General features: G+C 44.2%; 9 protein-coding genes across 13 annotated transcripts; 2 read left to right on the top strand and 7 right to left on the bottom strand.

Moving 5' to 3' along the window:
* Positions 1-23: 23 nt before the first annotated feature.
* On the bottom strand, positions 24-4,455 carry LOC108086430 (F-box/LRR-repeat protein 6). Of its 2 annotated transcripts, none has more exons than XM_017183337.2 (9): positions 3,961-4,455; positions 2,536-3,454; positions 2,264-2,474; positions 2,037-2,206; positions 1,840-1,980; positions 1,615-1,782; positions 1,326-1,558; positions 1,131-1,265; positions 24-1,067 (listed from the first exon to the last, which is right to left on the bottom strand). In XM_017183337.2, the coding sequence occupies exons 2-9, from the start codon at positions 3,436-3,438 to the stop codon at positions 863-865; spliced, it is 2,166 nt and encodes a 721-aa protein (XP_017038826.1). In that variant the 5' UTR covers positions 3,439-3,454; positions 3,961-4,455; the 3' UTR covers positions 24-862. The 2 variants fall into 2 exon arrangements, with proteins under 2 accessions (XP_017038826.1, XP_017038825.1); XM_017183336.2 differs by having other exon boundaries at positions 4,283-4,455.
* A 125-nt stretch (positions 4,456-4,580) lies between these two features.
* On the bottom strand, positions 4,581-5,899 carry LOC108086433 (UPF0605 protein CG18335). Its single transcript, XM_017183340.1, has 2 exons — positions 5,784-5,899; positions 4,581-5,722 (listed from the first exon to the last, which is right to left on the bottom strand). Exons 1-2 carry the CDS (start codon positions 5,822-5,824, stop codon positions 4,792-4,794), a joined length of 972 nt encoding a protein of 323 aa, XP_017038829.1. The 5' UTR covers positions 5,825-5,899; the 3' UTR covers positions 4,581-4,791.
* Positions 5,873-8,336, bottom strand: LOC108086432 (NADPH:adrenodoxin oxidoreductase, mitochondrial). Its single transcript, XM_017183339.2, has 4 exons — positions 7,694-8,336; positions 6,933-7,305; positions 6,706-6,877; positions 5,873-6,652 (listed from the first exon to the last, which is right to left on the bottom strand). Exons 1-4 carry the CDS (start codon positions 7,903-7,905, stop codon positions 6,009-6,011), a joined length of 1,401 nt encoding a protein of 466 aa, XP_017038828.1. The 5' UTR covers positions 7,906-8,336; the 3' UTR covers positions 5,873-6,008.
* On the top strand, positions 7,404-7,710 carry LOC108086438. The gene is made up of 2 exons (XM_017183349.2): positions 7,404-7,537; positions 7,594-7,710. The coding sequence occupies exons 1-2, from the start codon at positions 7,435-7,437 to the stop codon at positions 7,671-7,673; spliced, it is 183 nt and encodes a 60-aa protein (XP_017038838.1). The 5' UTR covers positions 7,404-7,434; the 3' UTR covers positions 7,674-7,710.
* Positions 8,337-8,457: 121 nt separating the features above from the next.
* On the bottom strand, positions 8,458-8,963 carry LOC108086437 (protein FAM166B). Its single transcript, XM_017183348.2, has 2 exons — positions 8,933-8,963; positions 8,458-8,879 (listed from the first exon to the last, which is right to left on the bottom strand). Exons 1-2 carry the CDS (start codon positions 8,946-8,948, stop codon positions 8,611-8,613), a joined length of 285 nt encoding a protein of 94 aa, XP_017038837.1. The 5' UTR covers positions 8,949-8,963; the 3' UTR covers positions 8,458-8,610.
* A 264-nt stretch (positions 8,964-9,227) lies between these two features.
* On the bottom strand, positions 9,228-12,017 carry LOC108086435. Of its 4 annotated transcripts, none has more exons than XM_017183344.2 (3): positions 11,786-11,892; positions 10,149-10,534; positions 9,228-9,460 (listed from the first exon to the last, which is right to left on the bottom strand). In XM_017183344.2, the coding sequence occupies exons 2-3, from the start codon at positions 10,465-10,467 to the stop codon at positions 9,357-9,359; spliced, it is 423 nt and encodes a 140-aa protein (XP_017038833.1). In that variant the 5' UTR covers positions 10,468-10,534; positions 11,786-11,892; the 3' UTR covers positions 9,228-9,356. The 4 variants fall into 4 exon arrangements, with proteins under 4 accessions (XP_017038833.1, XP_017038832.1, XP_017038835.1 ...); XM_017183343.2 differs by lacking the exon at positions 11,786-11,892 and adding an exon at positions 10,830-10,943; XM_017183346.2 differs by lacking the exon at positions 10,149-10,534 and having other exon boundaries at positions 11,786-12,017.
* Positions 12,018-12,116: 99 nt separating this feature from the next.
* On the bottom strand, positions 12,117-12,982 carry LOC108086434. Its single transcript, XM_017183342.2, has 3 exons — positions 12,848-12,982; positions 12,661-12,783; positions 12,117-12,598 (listed from the first exon to the last, which is right to left on the bottom strand). Exons 1-3 carry the CDS (start codon positions 12,956-12,958, stop codon positions 12,233-12,235), a joined length of 600 nt encoding a protein of 199 aa, XP_017038831.1. The 5' UTR covers positions 12,959-12,982; the 3' UTR covers positions 12,117-12,232.
* Positions 12,983-13,436: 454 nt separating this feature from the next.
* On the top strand, positions 13,437-15,612 carry LOC108086443 (CWF19-like protein 1 homolog). Its single transcript, XM_017183360.1, has 8 exons — positions 13,437-13,521; positions 13,584-13,750; positions 13,807-14,129; positions 14,182-14,499; positions 14,561-14,669; positions 14,725-15,053; positions 15,113-15,270; positions 15,327-15,612. The coding sequence occupies exons 1-8, from the start codon at positions 13,502-13,504 to the stop codon at positions 15,466-15,468; spliced, it is 1,566 nt and encodes a 521-aa protein (XP_017038849.1). The 5' UTR covers positions 13,437-13,501; the 3' UTR covers positions 15,469-15,612.
* LOC108086445 (farnesyl pyrophosphate synthase) lies at positions 15,489-17,425 on the bottom strand. The gene is made up of 6 exons (XM_017183363.2): positions 17,174-17,425; positions 16,831-16,925; positions 16,553-16,764; positions 16,133-16,494; positions 15,845-16,071; positions 15,489-15,790 (listed from the first exon to the last, which is right to left on the bottom strand). Exons 1-6 carry the CDS (start codon positions 17,353-17,355, stop codon positions 15,609-15,611), a joined length of 1,260 nt encoding a protein of 419 aa, XP_017038852.1. The 5' UTR covers positions 17,356-17,425; the 3' UTR covers positions 15,489-15,608.
* Positions 17,426-17,693: the final 268 nt, after the last annotated feature.

Genomic DNA, 17,693 nt, shown 5'->3' with positions numbered 1-17,693 from the left:
ATAATGAATCAAGACAATGCTGGTCTGGTCGTAGGATTGAAAATGTTTGCGTTTATTTTAAATTAAATGTACCTTTAATTGCCGTCTCTTAACTGCTAATAATGCTTAACAATTGAATTGTTTTACTTTATGTTATGTATGTGTGTTATATGCGTTACTTTTATAAGTGGTTATTTTTTTTATAAAAACATCCAATCAGAAAGTTTCTCTAACGCCAATATGTACAATTCTATCGGGTTAAAACATTCTACAAATTGCCTTAGCGACTTTGAATTGACGACTACTTTACGGTAAATATATCATTTTTGTATTGCGAATCATCATACACTTTAAACTTATTTTAAATTCTTGTATACATACTTTACAAACGCTCAATGGTCGGACTTAACTAACAATAAATCAGTAAATATATATAATTATATATGTACTAAAAAAAATCAATGAAAATCGATACAATCGGGTCGGCTTCGAAAGTGAATGATTTTCTCGCTGCAAAAAATTCGAATCAACTAAATTATGAATACATATTGCATTTACAAAAGGTTGCTCTTTTACACAGCATCTAATGCGGGAACCTCCAAGAAGGGAGAAACTCACGGCTGCCACTGTGCAGAGAATACTAAACTAGTACAATAGTACAATAATTAAACCCTAAGGCCTATAAACAAGATAAGCATTATTGGAAGATGCAAGCGATTGCAAATATGCAAATATTGCAATTTGTTTGCGGACTACTTTACAAAATCAACAAAAGCGCTTAACGCCTTTCGCGCGGAGAGGGATGCAACAATTTAAATTACATTTAAACTTGGCCCGCATGATCAACAATAAAACCGATGTGTGGACTCGGCCACTGACTGGATTAGTTGCTCCCGCTACTGTTCTTCAGCTGTACGCCCAGAACCTCTCGTAGTTCACCCAACTCCTGAGGTCCCTGCATCAGGCGCTTTACTCCACGCGGCAATCCGCGGCACGATGCCAGATTAATAGAGCTCATCTTCCGGCAGTTCGTCAGTATTTCCTTAACCGCCTCATCGGAAACGGAGGAGCCGCAAAGATTTAAATGACTGCAAGGCGCAAGTTGAGTTTAATAAGCTCACAATAGTTTAATTAATTAGGTATATACTCACGCCATCGGGGACTCCCTGCCTTTCTCAGCGAGTGCGCGAAGCGCATTATCAATAGGTTGTTGCATATTCGCCCAAGCCAGATCCAGTTCAATAAGACTGTGGGCCCACTTAGAGGCAATGAGTTCGAGGCCCGATCTAATTGGGATTAAAGGTAATTATAGCGAATAGTTAAAAATAATAAAACATTAGACTTACCCCATGTCCCGAGTTACTGAGCACCCTGACAGGAATAAATGCTTGATATCCCACGCTGGTAGACGGATAAGGCTCTCGTGTGTCAGCCTTGTGCAATTGCGCACGTCAAGCAGCTTGAGCTTAGAGCTGCTCTTCAGGATGCGCTGTAGGTGATCGTCGCTGATGATGCGTGATTCATCCGTCAAGGCAGCCACCGACAGTTCTTCCAGCTCTGGAAAGCCAGGAGAGTCCATCTAAAAAATTTCAATTTAAATAACCGTATCATCATTCATAACATCGAACGTCTTACAATTTCCTGCATTGATGCCGTGCTTGGTGTAATGTGAGAGTTTGTCACCCGCAGGACCTTTAGTTTCTGGCAACCGCGCTGCAACTTTTCAATGTGGAGTACACCGTGTGAAGTGGCCTGAGTGGTCACATTCGAGAGATCCAATAACGTTAGATTCGGACAGTGCGTCTGAAACAAGAACAAATTAAAAACAAATCAAAGCGAGTAGGATGTAGCACTACTTACCGAAAGAATTCCGACTATTTGCGGAATACCCGCTAGACGATTGTGCGCCAAGTAAAGATGCGTTAGACGGCTGCCCATGGTCTGCAATGCATTGCACAGGGAGTTGACACCAACTGCACTTTTGCTTGCATTCATCTCAACCTGGTCGTTGAAAATTAGCATCAGAAAAAGCTTAGCAACCATACGTCACAACTTACATTAATGGAGCTCAAGTCTAAGCGCTGCAACTTGTGCATGTTATCCACTAAATACGTCAAATGATCTGAGGTGAAACCTTTCCAGCCGGAGAGCGTAATGCCAGCCAGATTCGGGCAACCGGCTGACAACTTGGCAAGGAAGCAATTTATGTCTGATATTTTCCAATTGGCTGAGAAATGATAACTTGAGTTATATGATAGTTTCAGGCTTTGTTTTCCCCACTTACAAACATTCAGCTCTGTACAGGCACTGCAGCGGTTGTCTACAAACCACTTGAGTTTTAGTTCAGTGCGATACTTCTCCTTGACCCAAGTGGTCAGATCCATGGTTCGCCAAAGAGTGGGCCTAAGGGAAACCTGGCGCCAGAGTGAGCAAACCCTGCCAAGGCGAAAGAGGGTGGGCAAACAGCCCTGCGTGTCAACTGCGTGTTCGAAGATCTAAAACAAAATCAACTTTCGTTATATATTTGTTTTATTTAGATACTTGACCGAATCTCACCCTATAGAGGACTTCCTCAGGCAGCTTTTGCGCCCAGACACTCTGCTCGATCGGTTCGCTGGCAGCTTCCGCGTCAGAGCTCGCTGAAACCTTTTTCTCTGCTCCGCTACTACCTCCCCCACCCTTTTTCTTGCGGGGTTCATACTCGGCCTCATCACTGTCTTGTTGCTTTGGTTTGCGTACGCGCTTGCGCACCGGTTTCGAGGGCACAGGAACAACGACTGGTGGAGATGTGGCCCCAGCGGGAGCACCCTCTCCGGCGTCGGATTTCTTTATGCACAGTTTGATGCCGACCTTGTTATCGCTAATCTCGCTTTCGTACATGGGCAACGCCTTGGGCTTGCGGGAACGGGAGGCTCGTGGTGACGTGGTGGCCGCCTTGCTGGGCTTCTTTCCGCTAAGCGCTGAGGAGAGAGGTTTTCCCGACTTTGGTATGGAGCCATTGACTGTTGCTGTTGGCTGAGCCTTCTCCTGCTGCGTCGTCGCCTTAGGAGCCGTTTGCTGGCTTTCTGCAGCAGGAGACCGCTGACCCTCTGAAGCCGGGGAGCAGGATGTCGATGTGGCCGTGTTGGTTTCATCCGTCTGTGTTTCCGACTTGGGCGGCGATAAAATGTTCTCCGGGATGATAGCCGCGCTTCCCGATGTGGCAGTTTCAGAGGCCAGCAATTGTGGCGGGGTTTGAGAGGGCGTCGAAGGTGTAAGTGTGTTTATATCCACCGTGACAGTTTTCTCCTTATCTCCCGGGTCACTCTGTACCTGCTGCTGCCCACCAGTGTCATTTGTGTCCACATTCATGGCCGATCCAGCGGTTTCTTTGGCCGTGGACACTTCAGCTTTCTCTTTTGCGCCATCTTCATCGGACACCTTGGTCTCCTCCACTTGAGAAGTCAGAGATTCGCTCATCACTCCACTCGCTCTTCTGCAATTAAAAAAGAGTACAAGAGTTATTACCTGATTTACACTACACTTTATCATTGCTTGTTGCCATCAATGTTGAAATTCGTATTCGAACCACTACATCGACAAAAAAAAAAGCCGTTACATCCCTGAATATGTCGGTCTTTTAAATTTAAATTACAGATTTTTCATAATTTAAATCCGTATTACTATATGTAAAACTGATTATGCATCTATTCTTTATCAAAAGAAAAAAATGGAAGCATTAGGAGATTTACAACTTTTTTTGAGTATTATTCGTTTATACCGTTATATTTTCGAGCGATTCATTAAGATGTAGGTGCTTTTATTAATTGTATGATTCTATTCCGTTAAGACACTTTTCAAACTTTATATCAGCCGGGAAAATCGATGCAAAAAGAACTCAACCCATTTTGGCGGTTTTTCACGGTTTCCCATTCGCCCCCGTTCTCAATACGAAGAGCTCCTCTCTGAAAACCAACAACAACGTACCGTCGTAAATCTCACCTGCCACAAGATATTACATATATATTTTTTTGTTTTTATTTTTATTCGTTTGTTCGCTCTTAATAAACAAGTCGACCGCAGTTGGGGTCGCACCGACTTGTTAGTGACCTGTGCGCACACTCCGTTTGAGTTCCCGCCATAAATCTTAGTCGAATGGAGGATATGTTGAAGGAGGGCTTCTATTGGGTCCTTTCAGATAGAGAATTTCCAGGGGTTTCTAGTTTCACTATGTTTTTTTTTCAGTTCGCTGCAATGCACTTTACTTATTGCATACAATGCTCGGTGCGACGCGTGCAGGGTGCATAATCGGCATTCAACTCACCACTTGGAAGAGAGGTAGGTACACAAATGTATGTTATCTGCCGATATTCTGGTCGTCTCACTCGCACGCACTGCGGTACTGTACTGCGATGCGGTGTGTGAACGGTACAGCACGATGTGTGTGTGTTTGAATTGTTCGAATTCGATTCTAAAGATTTTTTCCCTTAGCGTTTTTTTGACACTTTATGCCTTTTCTGTTGCCCAAACGGCCGATTTCACATTGGCGCCGATTACGGGGGGCACTGCACAGCAGTTGGTCGCGGCATTAGACACGATTCGTACATTTTAGAGGCGCACAATCAATTAAAACTTATTTATTTGCTGCAACAAACGACGTAGATAGAAAGCTGGGGATGTTGTTGTTGTATCGATACATCACAACAATCGCCGGTGGGACCAGGTGCAAGATAGCCAGTTAATATTGCATTCACTGCAAGTTGTGGCAACGCTCTGCGGAAAACGTTACAGTTTAAAATTTGTGCCAGGGGAGATACCCTTAAATGGGGCTCCTTAGTAGGCGTAGTCCAGGTTGGCCACCTCTGGCAGCACAGTGAGGTTCTTATGCACCTCCAGCCAGCGCTTGGCGTCGTAAGTGGTCTTGCCGTACGTGCGCCCGAATTTGTACATTTCCCCGGGGACGTGGCCCGCATAACTAGGCACCATGCCGTCGTCTTTGTGGTAGACGATAAAGTGCTCCACGGGCGGACAGGTGATGGCAGGCCGGGTGAGATCCTGTCCACAGCACCAAGTATCCCGCTTCCGCTTGTACATGTAGTCCGAGAAGCTGCACAACGCCCGGCGGGTGAGTACCTTGTTGGACTCCCCGAATCGGGTCACTGACATGGGAATGTGTCCGGCGTATCCGTTGATAATAAACTTGTCGGCATCCTCGTCCTCCAGGAAGTGCGGCGATGTGAACTTGCTGTAGGACAGCTTCTCGGTTTTTGGTGGACAGCACTCATCTTTGATGCCCTTGGACACCCCGGTCACCGGAATTAATGGTGACCGGTAGTAGGTCTGTGGTAGCAACCTCTCGTTAATCTTGCGGTCGAACAGACCTTTCCCGCTTTCAAGCAGATCCCTATGATTCAGCGTTCGCTTTTCGCAGCGATACCACTCCATCAGGGTCTCATGGCGAGCCACTCCCGCAGAAGCGGCGGCCACATACCGCTTGCCAGTCTGACTCCGTATATTCGGCACAAATCCGGCGTAGCCCGGTATAATGGGATGCCTGTAAACAGAGTCCACCAGCCCCTCTCGAGTACGCAGAATCTTCAACTCTTGCTCGGTTGGATAATCCTTCAGCCCTCTCTTTGCATGAATGGGTGGCACAATAAGTTCCGGAGCATGGTAAATGCAGGGATCTATGAGCAGCTTGTGGGTTTGTCTTCCATAAGTACGGCCTACTCTGTCGCGATTCTGGGCACAGTGTCCAGTGTACCTGAAAAGCCATCACGTGTGTAAAATAAAGAAGGACTTGATGAGTAAGTTTATTTTCTTACCCTGGCACCAAGTGCGGCTCCGGCGTTATGGCGTGATCCATTTTACTAACTGGAATTTAACTTAGACAAATAATTTGGAAACTAAGCAGTAGATTTACAAGTGTTTTATAAATGAGTTTTATATTTACAATGCATAACAAAGGCCTCAAACGACATATAAATTAATGATTGCTAGATTTGTTCTTAAAGCGACTATTGTCAACCACCACCAATGGAACATTGACATCAAACGCCCGCCACTCGCAGCATTTCCGCGATGCTAACGATCTTTTCGCGTGGCTTTCCTTTCGCTTTTCCCGCTTGGCTCTCAAAATCGTTGATGCGCTGCCAGCCATCCCAAGTGACTACTTGTTTTTCATCTGCATCGTATCCAGGTTTTGCTGAACTAGTGTCCACAACGTTCACAGTTATGTCATCACAGATGTTTTTGGCCACCGCAAAGGCAACGCTCATGGTGGTCACAATGACGCCAGTGGGTCCAGTTCCCAGCCAGCCGGCAACATAGAGACCAGGGTCCACTGTTCCTGAAGCATCATCCTTAAGAACGCGACCGTCAATGTTGTGAACACGGCCTTTGCGGGTGTCAAAATTGATGCCTGAATCCACACAACTGGATTTGTAACCAATGCTGCGCAGGATCAAGTGCGAGGGAAGACGCTCCGTGGAATTGGTGGCTACTGCTGCCTCTTGTTGGAGTTCTGTCACGGAGAATTCCATTTCCCCTGGGCAAATCGATTTTGGAGCCCGCAAAAAGATGGGCAGGAACTGTTTGGAGCCGGAAGTTCTGCCCTGCTCTTTCAGACTCTTGAGCATTAGTTCGGTGAGTCGTTTGCGAGGACGCTGCAGTTTATCCAACTGCAGATCAACTCCTAAACGAGAAGAATACCATTAAGATTCGATTTGGGTTATCCTTGCTTCCTACCTGAGAAATCATCGGTTCGCCAGCGTGTGTCCACGTTGGGCAGCTTAAGCATCTCTCGCAGCTCCTTTATGGTGAAGGCGGCCTGGAGGGGCCCACGCCGACCCACAAGATGCACTCGCTCCACCTGACTGCGAGATAGAGCTTCCAAGGCGTACTCTGTGGTGTCTGTAGTCTACAAACAATTTAATGCTTTTAAGGCTTGATGTGAAAAAAAAAAACAAACTAACCTTTAGGAAGTCCAGGGGACTGAGCAGCATTCGGGCTACATCTACAGCAACGTTGCCCTGACCCACAATCGTAACATCGCGACCACTGAGATCCGGAGCGAGGTTCTCCGCACCCGGCAAGCCATTATACCAGGCCACGAACTTCCGGGCAGATATTACATGACCCTGCTGCTCGTTCTCCAGGTCCAGCTCCCGATCCTGATCCGCACCGTAGGTAAGCAGCACGGCATGATATCGATCCCTTAGCTCCTGCAGGCTCACATCCGTGCCCAGCGATAGGTTTCCAAAGTAACGCAGACGCGGATGCTCGGCGGTCTTGGTGAAGGTGTTGATTACGTTCTTGACCTCTGGATGATCGGGTGCAACGCCAAAGCTGCAATAGGCGATTTGCATAATGGGACAAGTCGTTAGTGCGATAATGCAATGGAATGCCGTGCTCACGCAACCGGGTGCGGATATAAGCATTCGAGTTTGTCAAGGGAGTCATAGTTTGGTTACCAAGATGCAGGTGCCTGGTTGTGCTCCACTGGGTGTTTGCTTTGTGGTGATTATAAGTTCGGCTCTTACTGCAGCCAATCCTCTGTGGAGTCTCGACCAGGTTGGAGGTGCGTATTCACTTTCAATTTCACAATAAGCTTCCTAATATCCACTCCCATTTCAGCCTACTTCAGTGGCATATTTCGCTCCATTGTGGGTCCACTCTTCGGCTTTGGCCTGGGGACCAATAGCACATCCTTATAAAGCTGGATAGATCATCTTACCGCACGAGTCCGAAGGGAACTGGCAACTTCTCGACCACATCTACCACGCAATCGTCCAGTTGCTTGAGGATCAGTTGAGCGGCATAGAAGCCAGCGGGTCCGGCGCCCACAATGCACACTCGTTTAGTGGGCGTGGCGCCTTGGACAATCTGCAACCGGGCGGAACTCGTGTGGAGGCCACGTCTCCAAATGTTAAGTAAATTTGGCACCATTGTTAACCAACTATTCGCCACAAGTTCTTGGTTAATATTTGTGGTTGGTTGCTCCTTGGCAAGTAGATAATTTCATCAGATTTTAACGGGGAATATAGAATGACCGGCAATAATAAATGTTTGTTAATGATGATTTGTTATTTACATTATCAGTTGTTAAACTTTTGGCGGTGATCTGCAAAATACCCATTACTTTTGAATCTAAACAGTGTATATTTCGGCCTTCGCGTTTTGGTAACACTGGTTTTCAGCGGTTTTCCGTAGTTTCATCAAGATTTTAACTAAAAAAATATCTATAACAGACTCTGGATCGTGCTACTAACATTCTATCTTAAGCTTCCGTTAAAAAATCCTAGAGTTCGCTAACAAAATGATAAATTTAAATATTTTTAACCTGCAACATATCGTTGCCGGACCGCGCTCATTAGGAATCTTATCGATATCGACGAAACATTATGACCCCCCGAAGCGGTTTTTTAAATTGTATGCTATCAATTAAATGATTTAATATTTATTCCGGGGGCAGCAATAAATTTTTAAAATGCACTTATGTATATTGTTAATTGATTATATTTAATCTGCCATAGAATGACAGTTTTTCAATCGCCTGTACTACAGTTAACGATTTATTTTGGGTGCTTTTCTAAGCGTAACACAGCAAATTTTATTGGCTATAAGTGAGCTAGTGATCTAAGAACCTGCGATTCAATCGTGGTTGAGGGCCAGATGACGCTTGGCGTCGATAGTGGAACGGCCGTAGGTGTTGCCCACCCGGAATTTATTGCCCGGAACATGTCCTCCGTAGCGCGGAATCATGCCGACCACGCGCGGATAGATCACGCCATTCGGGTTGGCAAAGGAGCGACCCACGCCAGCCTTCTCCACGGGCACCCATTCGGCGCTCCGGATGAAGTGCATGTCGTTCTTCGGGTAGCACCATCCCTCGTCCGGCAAATGGAAGTCAAAACCAAAACCTGGGAACCACAAACCAAGTTAAAAGCAAGCTCTTGTGCAAAACTTAACTTACGGCTGGAATAGGACATGTTTTCTATTTCCGAAAATGTTGTTGAATCCTCCGAGTGTTGCTGCTTAACTGGGTAACTGGAAACTGAATCTGGCTATTAATAGCAGCCTGACAGGAGGCGCTTCGACAAAACGACCGAGTCTCCCATGACAACGGAGGCCAGGATTACCTAGATGGCAGCAACAAGTTCGGTCACGACACCGATTTGCATTTCCTGATGGCTGCGCCGACTTTAATGGCAATTAATTCGACTCCTCGTAACAACACAATTACCGTGGCATTTAAAGAGTTATGGGGGTACTGTTTATTTGATTACGTTTACTGGTTCATAATTTATTCATTTACAGGGCGATTGTATTGATTAACAGATGGAGGGTTTGCAGTGCCGGAAACTACTACATTAAGGATTTCCTCATCTCCTCCTTGATCAATTGGACTTCTTGGCCTTCTTCTGCTGCTTGCTCTTGAGCTTCTCCTGTTTCTTGAGTTCCTTCTCCGTCAGGGATTTGTAGAGCTTGTAGCCGAAGAGAGCTGTAAGGTTGAAAAGAAACTGATTAATAAACTTATTCGGTTGTGGATAAAAATCAAGGGGACTGAGACCGAATATTGAGACAAGGAGAAAGATCACTGCCATCACTTTGGAACTGGAGTAGGTTTGCGCTATGTTGGCGTGTTGCACTATACGCTGCTCGATTTTGCCTATCGTCTCCTGGAACTTGTCCTTCATCTCGGCGAGAAACTGATGCCGATCCGTTTCTGCCAGACCCTCCAGCTTTCTCTGCATCTCGCCGATCCGCTTGACCAGATCCTGTGAGAACTTGCTGCTGGGCCCTGTTTTGGCCACGATCGTCTCTATGGACTGTTTCAGCTGCTCGATAACGCCGAGTTCGTCATGGGAACCCGACAAGCTCATGGTACGGCAATTTACGAAAAAGGGTCTAGGCTTCAACTTCTGGCCGGCATGGGTCTCTGACAAGTACTGGCTTTTTGGTGTCTCTGTGGTGGATTCTACGCTCACCAATTGGTTTATCTTATCGAAAATCGAACGCCTATAAACGAAGCAAACATTCTAGCCGAGGTTTGAGAGTATGAGTGCTTTGGCAGGGCCCTCTGAAACCCCCTAAAACCTTATCGTCCCCTTCACCAGCCGAGAAGCCGCGAAAGTGGGTGCGGATATCGCACCCGATAAGGTTATTTGCCTGCTCCGGAGGACGCTTACCAAAGACAATCAGTATTAGGGCCAACATCACGAAGAACACCAGGTATTCTCGGGAACTGTGGCCGGGATGTCCATACTGCCGCATGAAATCCTCCGGTGACGGAGGTTTCGGGTTGAAGATGCTCTCGCGGAGCTCGGCACGCTCATCATCCGAAATCCCCTCCATGCCCTCGACCAGTTTCCAGATTTCTTCGGCACTGGGCATCTTGAAGTCCGGATGTCCCGGCTCGGGACCGGCAAAGCCATTGGGTCCTCCGGCTGCAGCGGCAGCTGCCACGTCCTCAGCGAATGCCTTCTGGTTGACTGGGTCCTCAGCCATGATCTAATCTCTGGTTTTTAGTTACAGGCAGTGTGTTTTGTGGGCTATCGCCTTTAGCGGTTCGCGTCTGAATGGATGGTATATATATGTATAGGATATCATGATTTACGGTTCAGCTTTCTGGGTAACATGCTACTGGGGGGCAAACAAAATCACAGAAACAAACAACGTGGCAAAATAAACTGAACTGATTTCGAGACTACTTATTTGATTGCCTTTAACACAAGTTTGACACGCGGCATGCAGAGATAATAATACACGATTGGAAAAAAAATTGTTTTAATGAATTCAAAGATAGTACATATCCCCAGATCACACAATTTAAACTATTTAATTTTTGGCGCTCAATCGCCGGTGCTTACGTGCTCCGGCTTCTGCTGTTCGGGAAGACTGGTCAGACACTCTCTAAAATTTATAAATTCAATAAGAAAATAAGCTGTCGCTCGTGTGTAATCAGTCGATTGTATTTCATTATTCTCAGATATGCCCATTAGTTGATTTTTTGCTGCGCTTTTCAATTTGCCTCCCTCCGCCGTCAGCATATTTTTAAAGCTAGTCCGAAGAAGTTGGCATTGCGGAGAGAATATAGGTATAGGTAAAGTATGCGATAAGGGAGAGCCACTAATTAGTCCCGGACCCACGAGCACATAGACAAAACTCAAGTTAGGAAGCGCACCAACGAGATACAGGTAGCTTACAAACTTACAAGTGAACGAATGTAATATTTACAAACACTTTCAATTGTAAATTCAATTTCTTTTAATGGAAATTTATTTGAATATTTTATATTTATTTATTTATAGTTTTTTATTTAATATTTCTTCTTTTGTGGGATACAAAATTTCTGGGAAACATACACAACATATAGACGAATATTATGGACTGCAAATCGAATATCTGACGGGGATATTGTTCTTTAGGAGGTTTGACTGTACCACATGGACTATTGAATTCTTATCAAGCAGACCTTATCGTTCTTGAAACCCACAAACTTTTGACTACGTACACAAGAAATCCGAATAGTGACAGAATAACCATTTAGAACACGTAAGACATATTGCCAAAAGCACAATCCAAATCAAAATATCTCAAACCAAAACAGATAAGAACGAAACCAAACACAAACGGCACATCCAAACAGCTGTGGCAAAAGGGGAGTTACGAAAGGGGCCAACACTCAGTTGCTCGCTTGGTGAAAGTCTTTCGACCCAATTCGCGGTCGGGATTTCGACCTGGTTATAGCATGCATGACATTTGGGAGGGGTTTAAAAAGTGGAAGGGGCGGTGGTTACAAAAGGGGAAGGGGGAGCGGACTCACCTGCCAGGGTAAAAACAACAACAGCCGGCACGTAGAAGGCAAAATCGGGAATGGATTGCTGGAATGGCGAACCGGCGTCGGTGAGGTCAACCATTTTGAAACTATTCAAGATTGTCTTTTCAGAAGCACCTCGCACTTGACTTTTCGCGTTTTACTTGCGACTTTATCTCAATAATTACGAAAAAACGAATGAGAGGAAGCTGCGATTGTCAAACGAAAATTGTATGTTTTCAAACGATACATCGATAAATTTATAAGTGAGGCTGTATTCTGGCTAAAAAATCCGACACACTGTATTCTGGTCATGGTAAGACGTTGCTTTTAAAAAGCCGTTACTTAAAAAAAATTTTGTAGTGGGAGTTTGATTAACAAATGCATGTTAACAGCATGGTATATTTTTAATTTATTCCCTACTTTTTATATACAATTCTAACTCAACAATAAAAATTAGGCTCCCAAACCGCATTGTGTAACATAGGCTTTGGCTAGGGCACACTGGGCATTCTGAGTCCATCGATGATCCGGACAGTTCTTGAAATATTCCATATAGGTGCAACCGAGCATTATGGCTGAGAAGGGACTGCATCTTGGTTTCTGCTGCTGGCCTTGTTGCTGCTGGGACTGCTGCTGTAAGATCATGGCCAGTCTCCTCTGCGATTGTGGCTCACACTTGGAGAAAGCCATAGTCATTGTTTCTACATAGACACTATCGTTGGAGAACCTGGCCGAAAGATCGCTTCTTATGTTGTCCAAGTTAAGTTTTTGAGGTTCCTCAATGTACTTGGATGTTGTAAGGATGCATTCGGCAAGGCACTAAGTTTAAAAAAAAAGGTATTTCATTTACAATTTACTAATGTTATTTACAAATAACTTACTGCAGCAGTATCTAATGATGGTGGACCTCCGGGTTTTTGTCCATTTACTGCTCCTAGAATCCGCTGTGCGCACTGCTCTGACACCTGATCGCGACCTCCATCTCTGCAGCAAAGAGCAGGATCCTAAAAAATGCATCAGTTCCTTAAGAGTCATCTTTATTTTATATAAAATTCTGTGAAAACGTACCACAAGCTGCGGGGGTCTTTGGCAATCGATAGTTGTTTGGCCAAAAACTGGAAGGGTGTTTAGAGAAACTCCCAGCAAAACGGAGATCAGCAAAACTTGACTGGGCGACATTACTGCGATTGACTGACTAAAATGACTGATTTGAATATGGAGTCGCAAGGCCCAATTTATATCCCACACGCAGCTCCACATCCAATGGAACGCAAAAGAGTAATGGGCACTTTATTGTGCCAGCCACGCATGACCAGAAAAGCCCAGCAAAAGTTCATTGTTGCAATCTGCTGCTGTTTGGGGCCAATGTCATAAATAATGTCGTGTTTCGGGCCGTTGACATTGCAGTAAGGTTATAGTTCGTTATGTAAGCTATAGAACGTTCTTCGGTCAATTTAACAGCAATTGCCGAAAAAACTTTAGAGCCGGGAATTTCGCTAAAAAGTGTGTCATGGATGTTAAAGACTCTTGTTTAATAAGTAATACATTATTAATCCAATTTAAATTCGGTTTAGGGAACGAGTTTTTTTTTTAATATTTAACTAGCTTAACAATCATAAAAATGTTACAACAATACAACAATTTGAAATTTGAATTTCACCACCTAATTAGAGCAACGAGTTGGCAGCCCTTTGCAAAACGATTGTTTAGTCATCGAAAATCATGGACGCGGGCAATAAAATGTGAGTAAACAATGTGCATTAAAAATATGAATTAAATGATTATTTCGTTTTATTCCTCCTAGCTTAGTTGTGGGCGATGTGCGGGGTCGCTTCAAACAACTTTTTCAACGTGTGGAGCAGGTCAACAAAAAGGCGGGACCCTTTGAAATCCTGTGTTGTGTCGGCGATTTTTTTGGCGAAGACAAACAAAACGAGGAACTGATTGCCTACAAAAATGGTTTCAAACACAGTAAATATTGTTTATTTTAACCATTTATCACTCACTAGAAGCTCTCATTATTTTAGTCACCGTTCCCACTTATATTCTGGGTCCAAACAAAAAGGAACACGAAAAATATTTCGAAAATCTTGCGGATGGTGAAATCTGCTCCAATCTCACATATCTTGGCAGACGTGGAGTCTACACATTAAGCAGTGGCGTTAAAATTGCCTACTTAAGTGGCTTTGAGGCAACTGATTCCTCTGGTTCCGATCACCAGTTCAGCAAAGCCGATGTAATAGCCGTTCGAAACTCCTGTCTGGTGTCCAAGAATTGCTCCACGGAGTACCGAGGAGTAGATGTGCTACTCACATCGCAGTGGCCATTCGGCATGCAGGAGAAAGAGAACGTATGTTTATAAATACAGCTTCAACAGTATCTTAAAATACCATGTTTTACAGGCCACGGCATCCAAGTTGGTATCATTTCTTTGCCGTGAGATCAAGCCGCGTTATCACTTTTGTGGCATTAATGGTACCCACTATGAAAGTGCTCCTTTCCGAATGCCCAAGGATGAGACTACCCAATTCGAACTTTGTACTCGCTTTATTTCACTTGCGGAAGTTGGAAATGCCGAAAAAGCCAAGTACATATATGCGCTGAGCCTTAAACCAGTTGATAAATCACGTTTACTGGACCTGGTGCAGAAGACAACTAACGAAATACCATGTCCTTTCATTGGCTTAGATTTAGGTGGATCTATCAATAAGAATGAAACGGTACGTATGCGATAAGCTTCCACAAACTACTAAACTGATTCTGAAAATGGTCCATCTTTAGTCCGAAAGTCGACAATATTTTTACGATATGGATGGTGGAAATCGCAAGCGTCCAGGTGGTGATAATAATAAACGAGATAAACGACCGAAAATACCACAAATTGAACAAGGTTTGTTTTTCTAATGTTTTGCAGTCTGTCTCTCTAAAATTTTGAGTTATTTCAGACAAGTGTTGGTTCTGTTTATCTTCGCCTGATGTGGAAAAGCATCTCATTATCACTGTGGGAGAACACTTCTATTTGGCTCTAGCTAAAGGACCCATAAATAAGCATCATGTCATGATATTGTCTACCAAACATGTTCCTTGCGCTGCACAACTAAGTCCTGAGGATTGGGAGGAGTTAAATAAGTTCAAGTTAGCCTTGCGAAAGTTCTTTAAATCCACAGGGCAGGTTGTGTGCTTCACTGAGAGGCACTACAAGTCTGTTCACCTACAAATCAATGCGCTTGCCTTTGAAGAAGGCTATGCGTGGAAAATAAAACATAGTTTTGAGGTAAGTCCAAGGCTTTTTCCTGTGGCGAACTTTAATTCCTATAACCTGAAATATTTCAGGACAAAGCTGAAGAATTCAATCTTGAATTTGAAACCTTGCCGGCCTTGGATTCTGAGAAAATGCTACCTGAAATGGGTCCTTATTTCCTGGCTGAGTTGCCCGACGATACAACTCTTATTACGCGGCAGATGAAACACTTTCCACTTCACTTCGCCAGGTGCGTTAAAATATAAATTTCTGGTATTAGCTGCTTGATTAATTGCTTATTTCCAGGGACGTCTTTTGTTCGGAGAATTTACTGAACTGCGATGAGAAAGTCAACTGGAAAGATTGTCTTCTTGATCGGGACGAAGAAGTGGCACTTGTAGAAGATTTTCGAAAGGCTTTTGCGCCTTTTGATTTCACAGATGATTAAGCAATAACAAAACTTGTATGTATAGTTAAAATTTAATTTCGGTTGTAATTGCTGAGCCCATGCTAACAGTTCATCCATATAAATGCTAAAACTACAATTTAATTAAAAACGTTCTGGTAAAGTCGTTGCCATCAAGTATCTTAAGAGTCACGTTGGTAGATTTTGTTGAGAATTTGCAGGAAGGTTTGATGTGGCACCCCACGAGAGGTTTGTTGTATGTGCGTTTTAATCATGTTGTAGGATTCCTCCTCAAAAACGGCATACGTTGATGGCAGTCCTAGTTCCTTATAAAGCTCCTTGACTCGTTCGACCTTAGCTGGGTCTGCAAAGAATCGCTTTAATAACTTGTTTGTGACATGTTTTGTGTAAAACTTACCTTCTTTGCCATAGCAATCGACCATAATTTGCTTTTGCTCGACATTGGCTCGTTGCATGGCCACTACTGCAAGCCAAGAGCACTTATTGTCCTGAATGTCAGTCCCGATTTTGCCAGTCACTTCCGGATTACCGAAACAGTCGAGGAAATCGTCTTGTACCTGGAAAAAGTTGCCCATTTCAAGAAGAATGGTCTTTGACTGACGGAAGGCCTCAGCGTCCTTGTATCTAAACAGTTGCACAGCGGATTAGAATACACATAATTTCAAATAAAAGTATAATGACGCACCCAGCCAAGTGTAAAGCAATGGCGAACGGTAGGTAGAAGGTGTAGTAGGCAGTCTTGTTTTCCACAATAGCTTTGTAGTTTTCCATGGTGAATTTCGAGACACATCGGTTTGAATTCAGCTGGTCCAATGACTGACCGCAGGTGGTGATGTATGTGATTTCGTGGAATAGCTCCATCAGAGCCACATAGCAGTCTAAGTGACTGAAGTGCTTCTTAAGAATGGCATACATGGCGTTTTCGATCATTAGGGCATCGTTGATGGCGGTCATACCAACGTTTTCAACCTTGTGCCAGCAGGGTTGACCACGTCTGGTTGTGCTATTGTCCATCACATCGTCGGAAATGATGAAGAAGCTTTGGAGCTGTGGGAATAATAGGTTCTCGTTAGCAGGGAAACCTATTTATCTGGGAGGTTCCTACCATTTCTACGCACCAGCCCAGATACTGGGCGAGTTTGATGTTCTCGGGCGTAAGATCCTGGGCAGGAACTAGGTTTTTATATGTAAGAACAGTGAGAATGCCTCGGTTTTTCTTTCCCCTGGGAACATTGTACTGAAGGACTTGTGCGAACCACTTGGCGGCGTCGTTGCAATTATACGTCTTCGTCACGGTGGTAATGTCACGTACAAGATCTGCGAAGCGAAATATATTTAGCACTAGTATTAGCATGATAATTGGCATAAGCAATCTCAGCCCACCTGGGAACACAGCCATAAAGTCACGGCTTTCATCTTTTGACACCGTGACGCGAGCGGCAATTGGCACCGAATGATTTTGGAGAGTCGATAAGGTTCTGTAGAAAAAACAAAGTCGAGAACAATAGAGTGCAGAACTAACACACGGCATACACACACATATATGGCCTACGTGACTGCATAAGTAGGTATCTACAACTTTCTCCCAAAAAAAACACAAAATTTCCGCATCCGAAATCCAAAATCACGCCCAAATCAGGCATCCAAAACATGCATTCCACACCGGTCGAAATGTAAACAAAAGCAGCAGGCAAAGGTCAAGTGCGAAAACCGGTAGATTGATTACCTGCTTGTCTTCTTCAGCTTTTGTTCGTTGACCAGTTCGGTGGGGAGGCCGCCAATGGTGTCCATGGACTTGAGGATTGGCTCCGCGTTCACCTCGTCGCTGGTGGAAATCAGGCGCTGCAGGCGCAGCGGATTAGCGAGAATCCGCTGCTGCGGCAGTAGCATACGTGCCAGCTTGAACATTTTTATTCACGATTTTTGGTTGATAACTATCCGGTCTCAAACTACAATTCAACTTCGGGTACGAAACGGATTAGTGTGACCGCAGCTTGATTGATAAAATAATACTCTTTTTAGGCTGCAAAAATACCGTTAATACTGCTAGGTTTTGTAGCACAAATTTGCCTGTTTTTCTTTACGTTTGCGAAATATTAGGAAGTTGCATTGGAAATAACGAAGTAAATGGGAGTTTATATTACATATTTAATTTTATTCATTATTATTTTTAGAATTTTTGGTTCAAAACTAAAGCATACTTTTGGGGATGTTAACATTACCTTAAAAAGGTTGCTTTGCAATAT

The sequence above is a fragment of the Drosophila ficusphila genome, unplaced genomic scaffold (genome assembly GCF_018152265.1).
Source record: "Drosophila ficusphila isolate 14025-0441.05 unplaced genomic scaffold, ASM1815226v1 contig_414, whole genome shotgun sequence".
NCBI lineage: Eukaryota > Metazoa > Arthropoda > Insecta > Diptera > Drosophilidae > Drosophila > Drosophila ficusphila.
This window is presented reverse-complemented; position numbering and strand designations above follow the sequence as displayed.